The following is an 18,528-nucleotide window of genomic DNA, read 5'->3' on the forward strand; positions in this document are numbered from 1 at the left end:
GCTCACGCAGCCATGCCAAGGCTGAGATCACCGGGAGAACAAGGGACCCACAGTCCACCTCAGGACAACAGACACAGCTGCCGTCACTCACTTTGTGGACATCCTGCTGCAGTTTCCTGTTCACGTCCTCGGACTTGAGGAGGTCCTTCTTGGCCGTGTCCAGGTCCTCCTTCAGCTCTGTCACATGGGCAAAGAGGGCTGCCAGGCGCTCCTCCATCTGGCTCTGCTCCTGCTTGTCTATGACTTCCTGGAGGTCGATCACCTTAGCCAGGTCTTCCTCGTGGCTTAGAGGGTCTCTAAGGGGGAAAGGAAGCCTTAGACAGCCTTGTTTTGAGAGGGAGGGACCACAGCAGTTCTGGGCAATCGGTGAGGTCAAAACTGCCTTCTGCGCTCTGGGAGCTCACAAGACCCTCACAGCCACTCAGACCTACATGGTATGTTGGTGAGAGGTCCCGACAGCCCCACACAGACTGGATGGTAAGACAAGAAGCAGACAGAGAGTGAGACCAAGGACTTGCCTTTCCATTGGCGCTTGGCATGTTTTCTTGCTCATGATTTACATCAAGCACCCTGTGCATTAGTATCTTTTCCTGGTTATTCTCCTCTAAGAATCATCTGCTAAAACCAAAAAATTGAATTAGAGTAAAGAAATAAGTAAAGACAGCAAAACACCTGGAAAAATTCAAGTGTAAACTGAAAACGCAACATAAAAAGAAAATACATGGTGATGCTATCCATCCCAAATACCACCAGATGATTAGAGTCAGAATTTGTCTTCTGCTGGACAAAGGGGTAGAGATCCTGCAACTCTGAGCCACAAGTCTAGTTTATTAGTCATTAAAATAACCCAGGTGGGCAGGTCCTCAATAAGAACGATAAATAACATCTGATGCCCACCACTACAGCCTTCATTCTTTTTTAAAATGAAAGGATTCAAATGACAAACCCTTCATGGAAATTACACAATGACTGATCAAACTTACCTCTTTATATGTGGCACCTAATTCTTCTTCTAACAAACTACACCTTTCGAGTGCTACTTGTAATCACGCTCTCAACTCAAATAAAAGGGGCCGAGTCACTGTGTGTTGATGTGTGTATATACGTTAGTACACTTCTTAGTGTGTACTCACCCTAATACATGGATACTGTCACAGAACACCTTTAATGTCTCTCATTGATCTTAACGTCAAGAAAACATGCTTGTTAACAGCTTTAAATTCTAACTTTGAGAGAACAAAATGTTATCCTAAATTAATTCTATTACCCAGTTTTTAACTGCAAGTTGATGTACAGAATATAATAAATCTGGAGACATTTATGCCAACTAACACTTTTTAACTGGGGGTTTCCCAGGTGGATCAGTGGTAAAGAATCCACCTGCCAATACAAGAGGGCAGGTTCGATCCCTGGGTTGGGAAGACTGCCTGGAGTGGAAGATGGACACCCACTCCAGTATTCACGCCTGGGAAGCCCCATGAAGAGAGGAGCATGGTGGGCTACAGTCCAGAGCGTCACAAAGATTTGGACGTGACTGAGCATGTACACAGGCAACGCTTTTTAATTATATAAAACTCTGACTTCTTACAGAAAAAATATATATACAAGAATTCAAGAAGCTCAAAAGTCAAGTAGTTACATAAATACATGCATCATCCACCTAACAAGACAGCAAGTGTACAAATCCAGGACGACTGGGTGGCTGGTACCTTCTCGTCCAGGGTCTTGTGGTGCTCAAACAGCAATTTCAGTGCCCTGAGCACCTCCACGTCACTGGTCATGCCGGCTAAGGACTGCGCCTGCTGCTTGCCCACCGTTATCTGGAGGGACAGCACATACCAGGAAACCAGGCACTCCAGGTGCTCCAGCAGCAGCTGCAGGGCAGGGCCAAAGGAGCACCTTCAACCTCATGCTCGATTCAGGCCCAATACCTCCTCTCAGACTCACCCTATAGCGGAAAACATGCTAAGGCACATCGGAATCCCACCAGTTCAGGCTAAAGTTAGAGTGGACTTTCCCAGGGGCCCAGTAGTTAAGACTCCACACTTCTGCAGGGGTCATTGGTTTTAATCCCTGATCAGGGAACTAAGATTCCACACAAAGTGTAGCATGGACAAAAATGTAAGTTAAGAGAACTCCCCCCTCAAATGTTCTAAAATTACATTAGCTCTCATCATAAATTTGAAGCAAGGTATGAGAACCCCGAACTGATCCACCCTGGTCTGCTCAGTGGGAAGGTGTGAAAAATGACTTGAAAATCAGACAGAGTTTAAAGACACCAAAACGGAGGCCAGTGGTGACCCCCGCGGGGCAAATGTCAACACATGAGAATCCCCCTACTGACCCTGGTATTGCTTCTTTCCACTCTAAGCTCAGCGATTTCTTCTTATTCTTTCAAGAAGCTGCTCCAAGCATATTTTTAGTTCCTCAGTAGGAGTTGGAAACTCCTAGAAAACAGTTAAATGAGAAACTAAATGCAAACATAAATTAAAAAGAGAGCAAGACTGTGAAGACTGGCCCTGTCAAGTCTCTCCAGGCTCCACACAAAGGATTTCCTTGCCCCTCCAGAGAAGAGGGGGTCCACTGACCCCACGACCACACAGACCACCACAACTCAGACCAGCCTTCGGCCTCCACCTCGACCTGGCAGGCACGTGGCAGGGGAGAACGTGGAATCCAAGCCTGCCTTCTCAAGACCCAGGGACGTCTGAGAAGCTTTCCAAAATATAAACCTAACAACAAAGTGGATAAAGAGATTCTTAAATGACACACAGACCAATGACCTAGAGCCACTGGGGAGAGTGAAGAATAAAGGGAAGGTCTACAAGGCCACCAAGCTTTGGAGTGTTCATCTGGGAGAAAGGCGGATGGCACCTCAGGGCCATCTGTTAGCCTGACTCCACTGAAGCCACCCAGTCATTCAATCAAGTGGTTAAAATGTTAATTTATGTTATATGTATTTTACCACAATTTGCGTGCACATGGGGCCCTCCACATGGTGAACTTTCTCAAACTGAACCACATGGAATCTTTTGTTCTTCTATTTTTCTTTGCAGAAATAAAAAAATCCTGGGCTACGTATCCCCTACTACATACTGAGTGTCCAGCACCCAGAACAATGCCCAGCACTTGTCAGAGGCATGTAGTAGACACGTGTAGCTATGAGGGTGTATGTCATACATGTAAGCAGTAGGTACCTGACATTAAAATACTGGACACACTGGTCTGTGCTTTGTAAGATGGGAGACATTAACGGGCTTAGCCTTTCTGCTTCAAGGACTGACTTTATAGCTTAGTCCACGTGCCCCAGTGACTCCTCCATGCAGTGTTTCCCTTCTTGTGGGGCCCCCGCCTGTCCTCCACGTGGCACCTGCACAACCTCTTACAAGGTAATCCTGCTGGGGTCGATCCTGCCCACTAAGGCCAAAGCGCCCTGGCCGGCAGGGCCCACAACTATGCTAACAAAATGAAACACAACCCCAACACTTCGCTGGGTGAGGCCCAATCTGATGGGCCCAGCCCCCGGCTGCTCTCACCTCAGGCCACTCTGCTTCCAGGACTTGGGCCGAGGCCAAGTTCTTCCTGGTCTTGGTCTTTGCCTTGGGGTTGCAACACTGAAAAAGTGCCCACAGGCGGGCCCTTCAGTTACACATCCTCGCAGATGGGGGCAGCCCCCCACTTCAGGACCTGCCAAGAAGGGGGGGGGGGGCTATGGGGCAGCCCAGGCTTCCAGACCGAGATGCTGGAAAGCTCCTCCCTGGGGTGGTGGTGGAAGGTGGGTGAAGGCTGCTGAGACTGAGCTTACAAGGACACCGCCCCCTCCCCAGCCTCAAGTCCCTCAGGCCCTAAGTGAACAGACAGCTCTGTCCCCACTGGACGTGTGTGTCAGAGGAAACTCTGGAGAAGGCAGCATCACTCAGAACCTCTAGGGTTTTCCAAACATAATGTCCAACATGCAACCAAAGAAGCAAAAAAGGGTGTAACAACAAACAGGACCAAGAGAAAAAGAGCTGAACCAGATCCAGAGGTATCAGATGTATATCAGCATATCAGAAGTGTGCTAGAGGTATCAGATGCAAATGTCACCTGTTCAAAAATATACTTGACAAAAGGAAAAATTTCTGAGAATCAAAACCGACTCTCGAACTTTACAATAACAGTGACTGAATTTAAGAAATCAGTCTCTGGGCTTAACATCAAATTGGACGTAGCTGAAGAGAGGATCAGTGAACTGAAGGACTGGTCGGGTAAAAATATATATATATATATATATAAGAGAGAGAAAAAAAGGATAGAATATATTGAAGAAGCCCCTTGTTAAACTACGTTGTTAAAAATTATAAATGGGGACCCTCATGGTGGAGAAAAGACAGAAAGGGGAATAAGAAATTCCTCCAAGGGTTGAAACTAGAGAGCCTCTTAATGAAAGTGAAAGAGGAGAGTGAAAAAGCTGGCATAAAACTCAACATTCAAAAAATGAAGATCATGGCATCCAGCCCCATCACTTCATGGCAAATAAATGGAGAAACAATGGAAACAGTGACAGACTTTATTTTCTTAGGCTCCAAAATTACTGCAGATGGTGAAATTAAAAGATGCTTGCTTCTTGGAAGGAAACCTATGACAAACCTAGACAGCATATTAAAAAGCAGAGACACTACTTTGCCGACAAAGGTTCACTGAGTCAAAGCTATGATTTTTCCAGTAGTCACGTATGGATGTAAGAGTTGCCCCATGAAGAAGGCTGAATGCCGAAGAATCGATGCTTCTGAACTGGGGAGTTGGAGAAGACTCTTGAGAGCCCCTTGGACTGCCAGGAGATCCAACAAGTCAATCCTATACAATTATGTAAAGTTTAAAAATAAAATAAAATTAATTTAAAAAAAAAAAAAACTTAAGAAAATGTGATTTAATATGTCTCTCCCATTAGTAAAAACATACATTTCTAACATATTTAAGGTAATAAATTTCTAACATTTTTAAGATATTACCTTTAAAAAGCTCTCTAGTTCATGTTCTCATCATCGTAACTTCCCCCACCCCTGCTTCTCTTCGACATTTGAGTTTTCTAACATTGCCACATGTGTAAGCCTACTCCAATCTTATGTTCTAACCCTGCTCTGCTCTCAAGTCATATCCACAGAGCATCTGCGTGCTTGAATAATTAATGTGCTTTCATGATATTTGAAGCTTTGTCTATTTAAATAAAACAAAGATATGAGACTAAAAAAAAAATAAAAAAAAAATAAATAAAGCAAATCAGACCTGAATATTCACTGCAAAGACTGATGCCGAAGCTCCAATACTTTGGCCACCTGATGCGAAGAACTGACTCATTGGGAAAGAACCTGATGCTGGGGAAGACTGAGGGCAGGAGGAGAAGGGGACAACAGAGGATGAGATGGTTGGATGGCATCACCGACTTGATGGTCATGAGTCTGAGCAAGCTCCGGAGTTGGTGATGGACAGGGAAGCCTCGTGTGCTGCAGTCCATGGGGTCGCAATGGGGCAGATACTGAACAACTGAACTGGCTGACAGGGACAGTGGCAAGAGTTGGTTCAAGAATCAGACCACTGACTCAAAAATGATAACCACCCATTGGTTTCAGCAGCTCTGTGGGTGCCTAAGGCTAGAAGAACATGTTCAAGTGTTCAGAGGAAAAATGGTGTGGCTTTTAATGGCACAGCAACACTGAGAGCTGACTTTTCAAGAACAAGGAAGTCAGAAAATAATGGACTGGCATCTGTAAAATGCTGAAAAACAAATAACCACCAACCTGGAATTCTATACCCAAGAAAAACACTCTTCGAAAATGAAAGCAAAATAAAGACTTTTAGGGCAAGTGGAAATGAGACAACTCATCACCCACACACATGCACTAAAAAAATATTCAGGCAGTGCTTTGGGAAAAAGAAAAGTAGTCTCTGATGGAAATATAAAAAACAAGTAGAGACCAACAATGAGGTAACTGTGAGGGTAAATACTAACTTTACAAAACAATGATGTTAACGCCAAATATATATATCTAACAGTTCAAAGTGTAACAGTGACAAGGAGGAAACAGTCGTGTCAGGGAGGCAGTAAAAGTACTAAGTTAGACTTCAATGTAAAACACACGCTGCGTCTCTGAATGTGCACCCAACAACCTGACAGAGGAGCACAGAACTAGAGAAACACTTCAAACTTCTAAAAGAAGGCAAGAGCAAAGAACACAGACTAGGTGGGACAAACAGAAAACACACAGCAACATGGTGTCTACACACTGAATATCAACATTATAAACAGAGCAAACACTCTCATTAAAAGATAAAGTGTCAAACTGATTCCAATGAAAACTGTACACTATTCACAGAGCTACATGTTAAGATGGAATATCTTTTAGACAGGTGAACCTAAAAGATACCCAGGCCAACAAGGACAGAAAACCGATGTGGCAATATCACTATCAAATAGTCTCTAAAAAAGAAGCATTTCTAGCGATAAAAAGGAGCATCTCATACTGATACAAGTTCAATCTAGCAAGAAGATGAGGATTCTAAACTTGAATGTACCTAATAACATAACTTCAAAATATCAATACATAAAAACTGACAGAAATAGAAAAGGAGTAACAGCCAAGTTCATAATCCCAGTGGGAGACATTAAAGACACATCTCTCGTGGAACTGGGCCCCCTGGTATGTAGTCACCTGCAGCCATGAAGTACCTGAAATACGGCTGGCTCTACAATGAGATGTGCTGCAAGCCTGCAACACACGCTGGATTTTAAAGACTTAGCATGAAAAAAAGAACGTGAACTATTTCATTAGGTTTTATCATGTTGATTACACACTGAAATGATAATATTTGGGGTGTGTTAAAATAAAATATATTACAGGTAATTTCACCTACTTCTGCTTTTATTCAATGTGGCTACCGGAATCTGAATTACATGAGTTACAAGCCTGATCTGACTGATACACATGGAACACTGCATTCCCACTGATACATATTCAAGAGCCCAAGGAACATATAACAGAAAGAATATGTATTGAGCCATTAGGAAAGCTTGAATTATTTCAAAGGACTGAAATAATGCAGAGGATACTTAGGGATTGCAATGGGCTGACGGTTTATGGGCCCTCAAACTTCACCCAGCACGTGGTGATGATCCAAGGAGGCAGGCACTCTGGGAGGGGTCAGGCCAGGAGGGAATGGGCTCCTGTGCTGTGAGGACAGGGAGAAGCAGGAGGCAGTCTAGGAACCAGGAAACAGGCCTCACCAGATGTGGCACCTGCTGGTGATCTTGGGACTCCCCAGCCTCAGGACTACAAGAAACAACTTTCTGTTGTTTATCAGCTAGTCTACGGTATTTATAACAGTAACCCCAAAAGCCTACGATGGGGCTCTTCATGGAATTAAGCTAGAAATCAAAAAAGGGTCACTGGAAAAAGCTCCCCAAACATTGCGAATTTAAATGACATACTGCTTGAAGAATTTCGTGAATAATAATTTTTAAAAACACAATGAAAATTAGAAAATACTTTTCCATAAAAGATAATGAAAATCTGGCTTATTCAAACCTGTGGGACACAGCGACTGTGTTTAGAGGGTAACTTAAAGTCTTAAACACATACACTGGAAAAGAAGGAAGGCTAAAAATCAATTAAGCCTCTCTCCCAAGAAACCAGGAAAAAAACATAGCAAACGAAACACAAGGTAGATGGGGGGAAAAAAGGAGCAGAAAACAAGGAAACAGAAAGCAAATATGAAGTTTTTTAAAAACAAAGCCAAAAGTTTGCTCTTTGAAAGAACTGATAAACCCCTAGAGAGACTTATTAAGAGAAAGAGACAAAGCTCAAATCACCAGCATCAGGGGTTTTTAAAAGGGGAGACAACACATCTTGCAGATAAGAAAAATATTATGAACCACAGTTCACTTACTAACTGGAGAGTCTGCTCGCTTCAATAACTTCCTAGCAGGACGGAAATGCTTTACTGAAATAGACCCAAGAAGACATACAAAATCAGAAAATTTTATTTGCATGAAAAAAATTACATCTGAAATTAAAAGCCTCCCCACAATGAAACCAACTGGTTTTGCCAATCAATTCTTCCAAAATTCTAGGGAAGAAAACAGTAATCTCACAGGAATTCTTGCAGTAAACAAGGAACACTCTCCAACCTTGTTTTATAAGACTAGCATAACCTTGATACTAAATCCAACCAGGAAGAAGTACAAGAAAGTAAAATTACAGACTCTGAGTATAGATGAAATAATCCTAAATAAAACACTAACAAATAAAGTCCAACTGAAGGAGAATACATTGAGATCAGGTTGGGGTTGTTTTAGAATCACAAAATTTTTTTAAAGTTAAATCACATAAAAGAAAAATAATCACATAAAAGAAAAATTACCCATTTCAAAATCTGCAGAAAATAAACAAGAAAATGTAATGTAATAATTTTAGTTCACGACTAAGAAAAAACTCTTAGTAAACTAACAGAGAAGAATTTACATATTTTGATTAAACTATCTACAAAAAAGCTAATATCATGTGTGATGGTGAAATACTGAAAGCTTTTCCTCTGATAATGTGAAAGAGACAAGGATACTTATTCTTACTACTTCTGTTCACCAATGTACTCAGGACTGGAGATCCTAGTCCATACAATAAGGCAAGAAAAAGTAAAGGGTTATCACAGTTGCAAAGGGGAAAAAAAGAACTTATTTGCAGACATAATTGTGTATACATAAATAAATACAATTAGAATGATTTGAAATAAATGGATTTACCAAGTGAATATAGAAAAGTAAATTCTGTATCTATTAGGAATTTATAATGGCACTGAAAATATCAAGATATCTAATTAAACATGTGCAAGACATATGGCAAACTATAAACTTCTAAGATAAATTAAAGAAGATCTTAAAAAATGGAAAGCTATCTATATTGTGTTCACGGATTATAAGAACAACATAAAAGACACACACACTCACACACACACAGAGTTAACCGTGTGAGGTGATGTGTATGTAAGGCAATCATTCCATGACGTCTATGGGCATCAAGTCATCACAATGTAGACTTTAAATACACATAAACTGTATCTGTCAATGACTCCTTAGTGAAGCTGGGTGTCTAAAATCAGGGCCTGGCACCTGGTAGCTGGCAGGTGTGGGAACCCCGGTTCACGTGCAGGCTGTACACACTCTTAATCACAGGTGAGACCTGAAGCAACCCAGCAACTCTCTATTTTTCTTTTTCTGTTTTGCTCTGTTCCCCTTGCCATTTGTGTTTAACAGATTCCCAGTATCGAGTGAGCCGTGTCAATGCAGCAATAATGTTTCCCCATCTAAGGCAGGAGCATGTAACACCAACAGACTTCCCATCGCCCTGAGATAACTGGGGTGCCCCATCACAACAGAAAGCAAAGAAACACGACAGTCCCCGAGAGAGAGCTGCCCCACGGCAGGGGGAACTAGGTCCACCAGACGTCCCAAGGGGACCCCCAGGGGTTTGGAGCCCAGGCTGGGCCCCTCAGCTTGAGGCCACACTTGCCTTTCCACCATTCGGGGGGTCCTGGCAGAAGAAAGCCAGGCCAAGGAAGGGGGATGGTGTGGCCGGCCCGTGCGACTCAGGGCAGGACTGACTTGGGTCTGTGCTGGGCTCCACATCCAGTCACCACCCTTGGAGTGTACAAAGCTCTTGGGATCATTGTAGGTTTTTGGCAAAAAGCAATGGAGCTGAAGTCACTTAGGATGGTTTTTTTTTTTTTTTTTAAATCCTCACTGAGGATTCACTCAGTGCCAGCCTCGGCCCCTAGTGAGATGCAGACTCCTGGTCATCCATGGCTGTGCCCGCAGCCTGCCATGGCAAGGGGAGGCTACCGGACACTGGGTGCCACATGGGGTTCTTCCTCCACTTTGAGTGAAGGGCTGCACCCCCCCAGGATGAACCCGGCTCAACCCTCCACCTCTGATGCTGAGGCGCCCATGCCTCCCACGACCGGAGGATCCAGCCTCTCCCGGGACCTCCGTGTCACTGCACAAGCCTTGTCCATGCGGCCCCAGCAGGCAGGGTGAGTCCTGTGCGGAGCCTCCCAGCTCGCTGGCCTCACTGCCCGCATCAGGGCCTTGTATGTCCACTGAATGAGTGGATGAGGGCCCCTCACAATGACGGTGATGGTGACGAGGAGGAGGAAGTGAAGCGGGCTGAGATCCAAGTGTCAGTCCTTGATTCAGCCATCTGTGTGTATGAACTCATTTAACCTCATGACAAGATTGTGTGTTGGGGTTGGGGGGTAGGGGGTGGGTCCTGCCACTGTTCTCACCTTGGAGCCAGCAAGTTCACTCTCAGTGTCCAGGGGTGGCTGCAGCCACTGGCCACAGACTGGACAGCTTTAACACAAATTCATCCCCCCCCCCCCAGTTCTGGAGTCAGAAACCTGTGATCAAGGTGTGGGCAGGGCTGAGCTCCCTCCAGAGGCTCCAGCGGAGGGTCCCTCTGGCCTGGTCCAGTCCTTGGGGGATGCCAGGCCACCCTGGGCTTCTGGCCACATCACCCCGACCTCTGCATCCATCTGCACAAACCTTCTCCCCTGGGTGGCTCTGTGCCTCAGATCACCCCCTCTTTTCTTCCAAGGACACCTGTCGTTGGATTTAGGGTCCACATGCATCCCGGGTGATCTGGTGCAGAGGTCAGGAACTTACTTCCATCTGCCGAGACCTTTCATCGGAATAAGGCCACCTCTGGAGGCTGCAGAAGGATGGATGGCTTTCGGAGCCACCACTCAGCCCACCATACTTGTCATGAAGCCACAGGGCAGAGCCTCACTGGGCTTGGTGAAGGGAGCTTCGAAGAAGCAGGGCTCAGTCCTGGGGCTGCCTCAAGAAAACAGTTAGGATCAGGACACTCGGGCACAGAGACCAGATGGGCAGGGCTCAGAGGTGTGCTGGTGGGCATGGGGCTCACCTGCAGGGAGCCTGGAGCCTGACATGACGGCCCAGGGCTGGGGGACACAGTGCATGGTTTGGGAATGGACACATCCCAGCACGGACGAGGGGAGGCAGGCCCGGGGGCTCAGGCCAGGGGAGTCCAGATCTTCCTGCTGCCCTCAAGGGGCAGGTCAGATGGGCACAGGAGGGAGGCGTGGTTTCAGCGACCTGGGTCGGAGTCCTGGTCTGCTGCTGTGTTGTCTCTGGTGAGTGACTCAGCCTCTCTGAGCCCACCGGAGAAGTGCTCGCTGGTGCCCGGGAAACAACGCATGCATTTTGGAACTGGGAGAAGAATCCTCGTCACTTATTGGTACAGCTCAATCTTTTCTGGAGGCCATAACCAATGTCTTTATGTTTGATGTTCATTTCAAAGTCAAGAAGTTTTTAAAAAGATATGTGTGGCAAAGGATTTAATTGGACTTGGACAGGCTCTTCTTTCTCCTTTATGAGCATGGCCATTTCATTATCATATGAGCAATAATGATATATGACTGAATATTCACATCACCAGTGAGAATTTCCCGAGTGCCAGACTCCAAGTTAAGTACTTTAGGATAACCCAGTGATGTAATGACTTGTTTCCCAGGTGGTTCAGCAGAAAAGAACCCGACAGCCAATGGAGGAGATGCAGGAGACCGGGGTTCAATTCCTGGGTTGGGAAGATCCCCTGGAGGAGGAAATGGCAACCCATTTCAGTATTCTTGCCTGAAAAATTCCACAGAGAGAGGATCTTAGGGGGCTACAGGGCTGCAAAGAGTTTGACACGTATGAGCCACTGAACATGCACACAGTCGTGTAAATACTGTTGTTATCTCTGACAAATGGTGAAGCTTCGGTGTTGTTAGTCATCAGATTTTCTCTGATTCTCTGTGACCCCACGGAGTATACGCTGCATGGAATTCTCTAGGCCAGAATACTGGAGTGGGTGGTGTTTCCCTTCTCCAGGGGATTTTTCTGACTCCCCACATATTGTAAGACTAAACTTGAGAATTCTTGTTTTTATTTCATTTCAAATAGCCTTTGGGAATCTGAAAGGACAGTGTAGGTACTTTCAAGATGTCTTCTGCAAAACAAAGCCCTTTCAGCAAATGGGGTCATAATATCCAGGTAGGTGTTGCTGTTGTAAGTGTCACATATCAGCCAGAGGCAAATTCTGAGCTCTTCCTCTGGCAGAAACAAATTGACAAAATAAGGCAAGAAAGAGAGCTGGGAAAACAAACCACATCAACAAGTGGAAAAGCATTCCCCATGAGACAAAGCTAGAGAAAAACCCAACATCCTTGTGGCCCAAAAACCCTCTTAGAAATGAATGTTCCATAGGGAAGAGATGAAACATGTCAAGTTCCAAGGAGAGGCAATGCCCATGGCCAGTGTAGCTTAGAGACGGCCTGACCACTCGATGAAGACACACACCAATGTAAACCCTTTGCAGACAGCAGTGACGGTCATCACCATAGTAAGTGTTTAGTCTGGGGACAACCTGCCCTGGGCTCCAATAAGCGAGCAGACCTGGTTCTCTTCCTCTGCCCCCACACCATTCACTCATAATGGCAGCTCAGGTGCTTTCGTGCCCTGCCTGCCTGTCTGGCTCATCCATGAGCTTTGACCACCTCCAGGGAAGGACTCTGCCTTCTCTTCTCTATGCGCCATGAATCTGCACACAGTGGGCCTTCAGAACCTCAGGAGACTCACCCCACCCCCACTATAACCAGACCCTCCCCAGGCATTAAAACAGCTGTGGAATCACTTTGGCCCAAGTCCTACTTACGGATCCTTAGAGCCCACTACAGCCTCTACAGCATGATTAATCAGGCCCTTTATACACAGATTCCTGCCTGTCAGATCTGAGCTTTGATTCATGGTCAGCTCTGTCCCTCCCTTGGCAGCCAGGTGGGTCGCAATGTAGACAAAGGAGCACAGGAGCTGAGTGTCAAGGGAAGCATTGAAAGGACAGTGATGGATGCAATCTGTTGCAAACTGAAGGAGGGTCCCTGCATGTCTCAGAAATGGCCTCTGATGTGCAGGTGTCGAGAAGGGCCCCCACAGTGCAAAGGAAAGAGGGGTACTCGGGGGCAAAGGCTCTTGGCCTCTCCGGTAGCAGCTCCAGGTGGTAGCTCGTGAACAGTGGACAGCCAATGTGGTCACATGAGCGTGATGCTTATTCCCTCATAAAGAAAGAGAAAGGGGGCAGGGTGTGGGAGTGGATGTGGTGGGTTGGATGGAGGGATGTATCCTTCCTCTCTCCAGTGAAAATCGCTTTTTTGAGTCTCAGAGCTGCGAGAAGGCAGTTACCAAGTTAGGTCCCCACAGTATCCGGTGTGGGCTGGGTGTCTTAGCCCCCGTCACATGGACAAGCCACACCATATGGCTTCCCTGAGTTCTAACAGCAGGATCTGGGGGTTTTGTCTAGGTACACACTTCCTTGCTCTAGCTGTGTTACCCCCTTCTTTGAGCCCCAGTTTTGTCCTCTAGAAAAAGGACATCGATTTCTACCTTAGCAGGTTGCTACCTTAATCCCATGAAGACTAGGGTGATACTACAATGAATAGCTGGCCTTAAGAGATATTGGGCTTCCCTGATAGCTCAGCTGGTAAAGGATTCTCCTGCCATGCAGGAGACCCCAGTTTGATTCCTGGGTCGGGAATGCTGATCCGCTACAGAAGGGACAGACTACCCACTGCAGTATTCTTGGGCTTCTCTTGTGGCTCAGCTGGTAAAGAATCTGCCTGCAATGCGGGAAACCTGGGTTCAATCCCTGGACTGGGAAGATCCCCTGGAGAAGGGAAAGGCTACCCACTCCAGTATTCTGGCCTGCAGAATTCCATGGACTGTATAGCCCACAGGGTCGCCAAGAGGTGGACACGACTGAGGGACTTTCACTTCACTTTCAAGAGATATGACCTGAATCCAGATTAAACTGGAGTCTCCCAGTGTCATCTGGCATTTCTTCCCTGAAGCCAGCCAAAACCCACACAGGTGCATTTCCAGGGTCTTCACGTAGCCAGCTGGACAGAAAACCCAGCGTAGTCCAAACAAGCTGGACAGTCAAGCAGGAGAGGACTCACGGGCAGATGGCTTCCCTCCGGTCTCAGGTGGAGCTCCGGGACCACAGCAGGAACCGGCGCTCTCAACCCCTGTGCTCAGCAGCACCTCCTTATCAGGCCAGCGGCTCTGCCCTAATGGGCGCAAGAAGGTCACCAACTGCCCCAGGTGAACTCACGCCCCCTCCCACTGCTGCAGCCTGACCTCACAGGGCCCCACCCCTTCCGGCAGAGCCAGCCCTCCTCTTCCTTTGAATCCAGCTTGAGGCCTGGTCCTGGGTCCCGATTGGTCAGTGCCAATCATGGTGGCCAGGGATGGAGCACACTGATTGGCCAGGTCCAGGTCATGTGACCATACTCTCCAAGACACGTGTGAGCTGCTCACGCTCTGTCAGGGATGGAGAGAGTGCAATGCCCCCAGAGCAGGGCTGAGAGTCCGGTCACTCTGTCCGTGTGCTCAGTGTCCTGGGACATGCCTGCACATCATCTCTACACACCACTTTGTCTCCTCTGCAGACCAAATATTCATGACACACCTTTTCCCTTCCCAAGCGCTGTTTCATGCACTGACATTCAAGGGAGCATGACCTCCTTTTGGAAGGTAGGTTTGGAGATCCTCTCTTAAACTCTGGGCTTGTTCCTTGTATCATGTTAGAATAGTTTATTCAGTCTAAAAACCCTCACTGAGCACCACCATATGCTGCTTTGCCTATTCAGGATTCTTAGCTGTTCTGAGTAGAGGGCATGGCCTAGGGGCCTCCCAAAGGGAATGAATTTTTTCCAAGGAAGTACCTGAGAGGCTGAATCACTGAATCACTTTGCTGTAAACCTTAAACAAATTATTGTAAATCAACAATACCTCAATTTAAAGAAAAGATATTCCCTCATCAAAAATGGTTCGAAATTTTGTAAAGCTTTTCCTTCAATTGTTGGTTTTTAGTATGTGTCTAATTGATTTGGTGCTGTCTTTTGAGGAAGGGATCCAACTTACTTTCCCACATGGATACCAAATTGTCCCAATGGGACGATTCCTTTGTCCTTTCTCCTGGAAATATCCTTTCTGCGTTTACACATTAAGAAGCTTCTTTTAACAATGCCAAGTATCAAGAACTTCAGATCTTTGGAAATTTGTACAGCACCTCAGAAGCATGTTTCCATTTCTGTGTCTTCTCTTCACACTTCACCATTGCCTGTTTCTAGTATACACAAGTACCCTCAGAGGGTTCTCTGTAGTGAACCATGTATGTTTCTGTGAGGTCAGAGGATGCGAGCACAGAGGAGGGACTGAGTGACCCTAGTGACCACGTAACCATGCTCAGCAACCTCAATATTAAGTCTGGCTGAGACTTCCTAAGGCAAGGTCTGTGTTTCTCCCTCTTGTAGTCTGGATATGCAAAATGATGTTAGTGGATTGGGACTGGGGTCCCTGGGTCCAGCAGTGTAGGGATATACCCATAGCCTGTTTTTCCATTATATTTTCCTCCTGTGGGCTCTGCTGAGCTGGTGTGGAGATATTTCTGCTAAAGGCCTGAGAGGTAGTCAATCCTTCTGCTTCTCATCCCCTGCCCTGTCTGTACTTCTGTCATTTTTTTAAATATAGCTAATTTTCAATGTTGTTAGTCCTTGTGTCATTTTGACTCTCAGGCACCTGTGGTTTAATAGACCTCCAAGTCCCAAGAGCTCTTTGCCTGGTGGAGACCTGGAGAACTCAGGAAACAGCACCACATCACACAGGAGCCCGGACCAGAGAGAAGGTTCTTGCCAGGAAGGCTCCATCCCTGCTGGGGGGGTGGGGTCGGGGTTCACATCTGATAGTGCATCCCCCGGGCCTTCGGTGCAGGCCCCACTCTGAGATCTGGAAAGGAGGTGGCTTCCCTCCCTGACACAGAACTAGTATTTTTTTTTGTCCTCGTCATTGTCCAGTCCCATTTGGCTCCCAGGCTCTACACTTGACCCTCACCCACAGGATCAGGAGAGCCCAGTTCTAGAGGAGTTTCATACAGGGAGAGGCTCCCGGAGACACTCCAATGCCCGGGCCTAAATAAGCATTTCCTTGGAGTTTCACAGCCCTGGGAGGAGATACTGGGTTTGTGTCCATTTTACAGTTGAATATGTTGAGCCTCAGATCATTGTGTGATTTGCCCTGGGTCACTCTGCAGGTCAGTGTAAGGTGGGATTTGAATCCAGACTCTATGTCTTGGAGCCTGTGACTGTACAGGTGTTTCTGCTTGTCGGTAAAATTTATTTCATGGTTGTTGTTGTTGTTTGATGCATTTGTATATGGTACTGTTCTGTTCTCGCTCTGATGGCTCATATCCTGCTACATTGCTGAGTTTATTAGTTTTAATACTTGTTACTTGGTGGAGTTTTTATGGTTTCATATAAATCCTGTCATAATCAAATAGTGGCAGTGTAACTTCATTTGTTCCAATGGGGATGCTTTTATTTCCTTTTCTTGCCTAGTTATTCTGGGTAGGACACTTCCACTACTATGTTGAACAAGATTGGGGAGAGTGGGCATCCTTGTACTATTCCTGATCTTTTAGGAAAATCTTTCACCTCTTTACCACTGACTTGGATGTTAGCTGTGGGCTTGTCTTATATACCCTTTAGGATGTTCCATGTTTAACCACTGTATTGAGAGATTGTTCCAAAATTGATGTTACACTTTGTTGAAAGCTTTTTCTGCAATTATTGAGAAGATCACATGATTTCATTCTTAATTTTGCTCATATTGTGTATCACAGTGATTGATGTGCAAATAATAAATCATGCTTGCAGGCACAGAATAAATTCCATTTGATCATAGTGTATGATTCTTTTTAATGTGTCTTCAATTTGGTTTGCTAATATTCTTTTGAGGATTTTTACATCCATGTACACCAGAGTCAGGGTTCTCTGGTGGTTCATATGGTAAAGAATCTGCCTGCAATGCGGGAGACCAGGGTTTGACCCCTGGGTCAGGAAGAGCCCCTTGAGAAAGGAATGGCTACACACTCCAATATTCGTGCCTGGAAAATTCTGTGGACAAAGGACCTGGTGGGCTACAGTCCATGGGTCACGAATAACTGGACATGACTGAGTGACTCACACTTACAAGAGTGCTTCTTGACATTCTTAATATCTAAATTTAAGATTTTATCTCAGTCAAAAATTACAGCCTAAGGCAAAAATGTCAAAAGTCCAAGAGTCCTTAGGAGTAAATGAGAATACGGCATAACAGATGAAAGCAAGAAGGACTCGACATAATGTACTTTTCATAAGAATTTTAGATCTTCAGAGGAATTCTCACTGAACTGAATTAAAATGCAAGCTTTAGTTTAAAATGGAAACCTTTTTTGGTATTACGTTTCTATGTTGAGACTGAAATGTTATTATTTATGTGTGAGATATTAAGCAATACTGTGTAGCTATTAAAATCATATTTTCAAAACCTTTAATGACATTTATAAGCACTTATAGTGGAAAAATAGCTAGGAATAGAAGATGATCCCATATAGCTTTAGATGACAGTACAAATGTGTTGAATGATAGTTTTCAGGTTGTATTTATTAATTTTTAATTGAAGGATAACTGCTTTACATTGTTTGGTTTGTTTTCCTCATACAACAATGCGAATAGGCCATAAGTATATTATCCACTCTTTGGTGAGCCTGCCTCTCACTTCCCACCATCCTACCCTCTAGGTCGTCACAGAGGACAATGCTGGGCTCCCCATGTTATATAGCAACTTCCCACTAGCTAGCTATTTTACATATGGTAGTAGGTGATGTTTCAGTGCTACTCTCAATTCATCCCACCCTCTCCTTCTCCAGCTGAGTTCACAAGTCCTTCCTCTACATCTGTGTATCTATTTCTGCCCTTCAAATATTCACCAGTACCATTTTACAAGATTCCATGTGTATGCATTCATATACTATATTTGTTTTTCTCTTTCTGACTTACTTCACTCTGTATCACAGTTTCTAGGTTCATCTACCTCAGTTAAACCGACTCGTATTGTTCCTTTTCATGGTTGAGTAATATTCCATTGTGTATATGTTCCACGACTTCTTTATACATTGTTCTCTTGATAGACATTAGGTTGCTTCCATGCCCTGGCTATTTTAAATAGTGCTGCAGTGGACATTGGGGTAGATGTGTCTTTTTAGAGGTATGGTTTTCTCCGGGTATATGGCCAGTAGGGGATTGTTGCATCATATGGTAGCTTTATTCCTACTTTTTAAAGAAACCTACATTCCTTCTCCATAGTGGCTGTATCCATTTACATGTCTACCAACAGTGCAAGAGGGTTCCCTTTCTTCCATGTCCTGTTCAGCATTTATTATTTGTAGAATTGTTGATGATGGCCATTCTGACTGGTGTAAGGTGATACCTCACGTAGTTTTGATTAGCATTTCATTAATAATGAGTGATGTGGAGCATCTTTGCATGTGTTTGGTGACCTTCTTAATGTCATCTTTGGATAAATTTGTTCATGTCTTCTGGTCACTTTTCAGTTGGTTGCTT

The 18,528-nt window shown here is 45.1% G+C and overlaps 1 protein-coding gene across 3 annotated transcripts in view; it reads right to left on the reverse strand.

The window, feature by feature from the left end:
- LOC133243947 (liprin-alpha-1-like) overlaps positions 1 to 15,228 on the reverse strand; it is a 71,583-nt gene extending 56,355 nt beyond the window's left edge. The window contains exons 1-3 of one of the 3 annotated variants that reach the window (XM_061410652.1): positions 14,044 to 15,228; positions 519 to 615; positions 92 to 296 (exon numbers count right to left, since the gene is read on the reverse strand). In XM_061410652.1, the coding sequence (XP_061266636.1) occupies positions 92 to 296; positions 519 to 553 (240 nt within the window). In that variant the 5' untranslated portion in view covers positions 554 to 615; positions 14,044 to 15,228. Of the gene's footprint in view, positions 1 to 91; positions 297 to 518; positions 770 to 14,043 lie in introns of those variants that run through there. The other 2 variants (XM_061410653.1, XM_061410651.1) reach the window with 2 other exon arrangements.
- Positions 15,229 to 18,528: the final 3,300 nt, after the last annotated feature.

This window comes from Bos javanicus, unplaced genomic scaffold (genome assembly GCF_032452875.1).
Source record: "Bos javanicus breed banteng unplaced genomic scaffold, ARS-OSU_banteng_1.0 tig00000391_1, whole genome shotgun sequence".
NCBI classification, from domain to species: domain Eukaryota; kingdom Metazoa; phylum Chordata; class Mammalia; order Artiodactyla; family Bovidae; genus Bos; species Bos javanicus.